This window comes from Nannospalax galili, unplaced genomic scaffold (genome assembly GCF_000622305.1).
Source record: "Nannospalax galili isolate Female #2095 unplaced genomic scaffold, S.galili_v1.0 scaffold691, whole genome shotgun sequence".
NCBI classification, from domain to species: Eukaryota; Metazoa; Chordata; class Mammalia; order Rodentia; family Spalacidae; genus Nannospalax; species Nannospalax galili.
The window spans coordinates 826,519-831,458 of NW_008330362.1; the positions used below are offsets into that span (position 1 = coordinate 826,519).

Here is a 4,940-nt window from a genome sequence, read left to right on the forward strand (position 1 = left end):
CCTTTTCATGGTGTTACACATTTCCTGCATATTCCATTCTTGTGTTTTCTTAAATTTTTCATAACCCTTGCTTGAATGGTCTAATTCACCCACTTTATCTTCCAGTCTTGATAGTCTGTTTTCCATTTCATTCATCCTATTGGTGAGGCTTTCTCCTGTTGTTTCTAATTGGCTTACTGAGTGTTTCACTTCCTTCTTCATTTCAGTCTGAGCATTCTTCAATATTTCTAACTCTTCTGAATTCATTCAGAAGTTTACCACTATCTTATTTCAGTTGATTTCTTTGTGTGTTCTTTAAATTCACTGAATTCTTTTATCATGTTTATAATTGTTCTTTTGAGTTCCATGTCCTGTGTTATCTCTAGGGGGGTTCTCATCGTACTCCTCTACAGGACTGATGGTACTTGGTGGGGATACATTATTTTGATTTTTCATGTTATTATTTTTTCTCTGTGACTCTGACATGTGGATTTCTTTTGTAGATTCTGGTTCTTGTGTGAGACTCAAGCCTTCCTTTGTTGAGTTTAGGTCCGCTTCTTTTTGTAACCTTTATGTGCCTTTGTGGTTTCCTTGTTGGACATGAAAAGCTGGCTGGTCTAGGCTTCAGGTTCTCTCTTTTGATTTTATATTGGAGTGACCAAATTAATTTTGTCTTGCTGCTCAGTAATTCCCACAGAGGCCCAAGTTGGATGAGGATCAGATGCTCTCAGGCTTTCTCCTAAGTTCTGGATCCCTCCAGGAAAGATGCTGGCCTGAGGAATTTGAGGGCTGGGCTGGGCTGGCCTGGGAGCAGGGCCCAGGAAAGATGCTGGCCACAGGGATGCAAAGGGAAGTGGGGACAAGAAGAGGCCCAGGGCTCCTGGGGACTACAGGGAGGAATTGGGTTGGTTTGGACTCAAAGGATCAGGAAGCAGTGAAGATTCTGGACTAAGAGGTCAGTCCACGGGTCTGGGGTGTCATGACAAGAGACAGGCCAGTGCCCCTGCTATAAGAAGAGAAGGGGTGAGGGTGAATGAGGCCGGCAGAGTCAATGCACAGTGGGCACAGCAGCCAAACTTACCCAGGCAAGCTGCTGGCTCCAGGAAGCTGTGAGGCTGGGCTGCCCAGAGATGCAAAGGGAGGTGGGGACTAGAGGGAGGAATTGGCTTGGTATGAGTGCAAGGGATCAGGAAGCAGTGGAGAGTTTGGGCCAAGAGGTCAGTCCAGAGGTCTGGGGTGCCAAGACAGGAAATGTGCCAGACCACCTGCTAAGAGGAGAGATGGGGTGGGGGAGCGGGATGGTGAATGAGACTGGGGGAGTCAAGGCACAGTGGTCACAATGAAACTTACCCAGGCAAGTTGCTGGCTCCAGTTAAATAGTAACTTTAATTTCACAAATAATCATATATGTATATGGGAATATATATTATATATAATATATATTTCTATGAAAGAACTTGGCACACTATTCTAAAATCACTCATTCACATGTCTATATCCTCAGTTCAAAAACAGAGAACCTGCCAGGCATGGTAGCGCATGCTTTTAATCCCAGCAAAGGCAGGTGGATCGCTGTGGGATCCAGGCCAGCCTAGTCTACATAGTGAGTTCCAGGCCATCTGAGGCTACAGAGAGACCCTGTCTCCAAAAACCAAAATATTTTTTTAAAAATTAAAAATTAAATTTAAGTTAATGGCTGAGATTGTGTAGCACAGCAACTAGCACAGAGCAGGCATTCAATAAGTGTCCACTGGAGATATTATAATAGGTTGATTTAAGAATCTTAAGAATCCAAGCCAGGTGTGGTGGTGCATGCCTTTAATCCCAGCACTTGGGAGGCAGGGGCAGGTGGATCTTTGTGAGTTCAAGGCCAGCCTGGTCTACATAGAGAGTTCCAAGCCAGCTGGGGCTATAGGGAGACCTTGACTCAAAAAGACAAAAAAGAAAAAAAAAAAAAGAATCCTAACAATCCTTGTTCTGCTGTGCATTATCTCTGAGTGTGGACACACCATCTAACATCATTTCTCATGTGAAACTCAGTATTAGTAATGGCATATTGGAGAGAGGCTTTTGAAGACAGGTGTGGATTCCAAATGTGGCTGTATTATCTCCCAGCCACATGACTCACCAGCTTAGCTTCTGTGACATCAGTTCCTCATTGAGGATGATAATGAACTGTTTAAGTGTCTGGCAAACTTCCTGCTGCATATCAGTCACTGAACCAGTGAACCATAACAATAACATGCATGATGAGCATGATTATTTTTCCTATAATAATCTCTCAGTGTTTTTGTTGGATTGAAATAAAATTATTCCATAAAGTATTCTATAAGTGGTAATTATATAAATGTAAGCTGTGACCATGCTTATTGAATAAAGTGATGAGTAAAGAAATAATTCCTTTTTTTTTTGAGACAGGGTCTCCCTGTAGCCCCAGCTGGCCTGGAACTCACTATGGAGACCAGGCTGGCCTCGAACTCACAGAGACCCACCTGCCCCTGCCTCCCAAGTGCTGGGATTAAAGGTGTGCACCACCACTCCCAGCTATTATTTATAATTTTATGTGTATGAGTGTATTGCTTGCATGTAAGTGCATTCATGTCGTACAATGCTGATGGAAGTCCAAAGAGGGCATCAGATCCCCTGGAGCTGGAATTATAGATGGTTATTAGCTACCATGTAGGTTTTGGGAATTGAACCTAGGGTTCTCTTCAAGAGCAGCCAGTGCTCTTAACTGCTGAGCCATCTCTCATGTCTAGTCCTCTTATCTTTATAAGATATGATTCAAAGACTGGGGTAAGAGCCAGACATGGTGGCTCATGTCATTAACTCTAGCACTCAGCAGGCAGAGGCAGAAAGGTCATTATGAGCTCAAGGCCAGCCTGGGATATACAGTGAGTTCTAGGCCAACTTGGATGACAGAGTGAGACCTTGTCTCAACCAAAACCAAAACCAAACTGAGGTGAGTGAAGAAAGCATCTATAAGCAGGAAAAAAACAATCTCTCTTTAAGTAATTGAAATTGATTCACAGTTCAAAATGTTTTATTATTCTTATAAATTATCCTCAGTAACTTTCATAGGACCTATTTTTTCAGACAACAGTCTCATATGTAGACTAGACAGGACTTGAACTAGCTATATAGCTAAGGATGATCTGGAACTCCTAATCCTTCTACCTCTACCTCCCAAGTGCTAGGGTACCATGTGTGTGTGTGTGTGTGTGTGTGTGTGTGTGTGTGTGTGTGTGTGTGTGTGTGTACACGTGTTATGTAATGTGTGTGGGTATATGTGCCTGTGCACACATATCCAGATGCCAGAGGAAGATGTAGAAAGTCTTCTATCACTTTCTACTTATGAACAAGAGGAGGGTGAATCAGAAGTTCATCATTTCAGCTAGGCTAAATTCCTTGTTTCAGGAATTGTTTCAGCCTGCTCTGGCTGGTAAGCCATCCCCTCTTACAACGAATATGCTAGGTCCTTTTCTCATCAGCTGTTCCTAAGCTGTGAACTTTGAAATAAAATTATCCTAAATTCTCTAGAACTGTAAGTAAACATTGTATCACATAAGGTATTTCCAATTATAAATGGTTTATCACCAGGCATGGTGGCACATGCCTTTAATCCTAGCACTTAGGAGGCTGAGGCAGGCAGACCTCTGTGAGATGGAGGCCAGCCTGGTCTACATAGCGAGTTCCAGGCCACCTGGGGCTTCATAGTTAGACACTGTCTTAAAACAAAAATCAGAAGGGGCTGGAGAGATGGCTCAGCGGTTAAGAACACTGGTTGTTCTTGCAGAAGACCCAGGCTCAAATCCCAGTACCCACATGGCAACTAACAACTGTCCGTAGCTCCAGCTCCATGTAACTCCAGTCCCAGGGGATCCGACAGCCTCCTGACCTCCGCGGGCACTGCACAACAGGGGGTACACTTACCTACATGCAGGCAATACACGCATACACATGAAATAAAAATAATAAACTTAAAAAAAAAAGGTTTAAAAAAAATCAGACAAAAAAAGACCCATGTGGGTGCAGGGACTCAAGCCAGGGTCCTCTGCAAGAGCAGTCAATGCTCTTAATTGCTGAGTCATCTCTCCTGTCTGCTCTCCCACCATGAGTATTAACTTTTGAAACACAAACTTTATTAGATCTATTGTCTGTTTTTTTAAGTGACTTGTGATTTTACTGTCTTCATTACAAATCAGCTTAGAACTGGATCACTTGGCCCTTTCTCTTTTTGTATCCTTCCAGTTCAGAATGCTTACACATCTTAATAGCCAGCATTCTCTTAGCTCTGCAGTTGGGTTCCGCATACCCAAGCCTCAACACAATCTTCTTTGAAGTTTTAGCCTTTTTGCAGAAAATAGGCTTAAGTCTGCCTGCCATAGCCACTCTGTTTCCCGTCATAACGCTGCTTTCCCAGGGCACACAGAGAATCCTTGCCCTTCCTGTACTGTGTCATTTTGTAGGGCTGGTACTTGCCACATTTCTTGCAGAAAGTTCAGAGGATTTTAAGAATGTTTGCAGCAGCACTAGCAGCACACTATTAGATCATTTTCATTGCACATAGCTCAGTTTTTTTCTCACTTCCTGGTTTTGGATAAGGTGATAATCAATAAGGTTTTGGGAAAGTTAAAGCTAAACCAAACTATATTAATATGAAAACTTAAAAATAAGTTCTTTATCACTGCAAAAACTCCAGGATTTTAAGAAATGCAAGATACTTACGAGAACACATAACACTGAAGAGATGTTGAAACAACTAAGTGTGCATAGTTCAAAGAGGCTTTAATGACTCTATCACGGAACTCCAGTAAATCCACGGCATCATTAAGAACGTTACGAACCTAAACAAGGAAAAAGGAAGCACCAATAAACATTTTAAAAAAACATATTTTCAATTAGATAAGCTAGCCAGATTTTAATATACACAAAAATTTAATGCACCTTTGACAAGCTAA

At 42.2% G+C, this 4,940-nt stretch overlaps 1 protein-coding gene across 1 annotated transcript in view; it reads right to left on the reverse strand.

Annotated features, from left to right (window-relative positions):
• Nucleotides 1-4,940, reverse strand: part of Ift80 (intraflagellar transport 80) — a gene marked incomplete in the record, with an annotated part of 133,406 nt that overhangs the window by 53,665 nt on the left and 74,801 nt on the right. Inside the window, 1 exon segment of the mRNA XM_008847287.3 lies at nt 4,708-4,826. Coding sequence (XP_008845509.1) covers nt 4,708-4,826 — 119 coding nt within the window.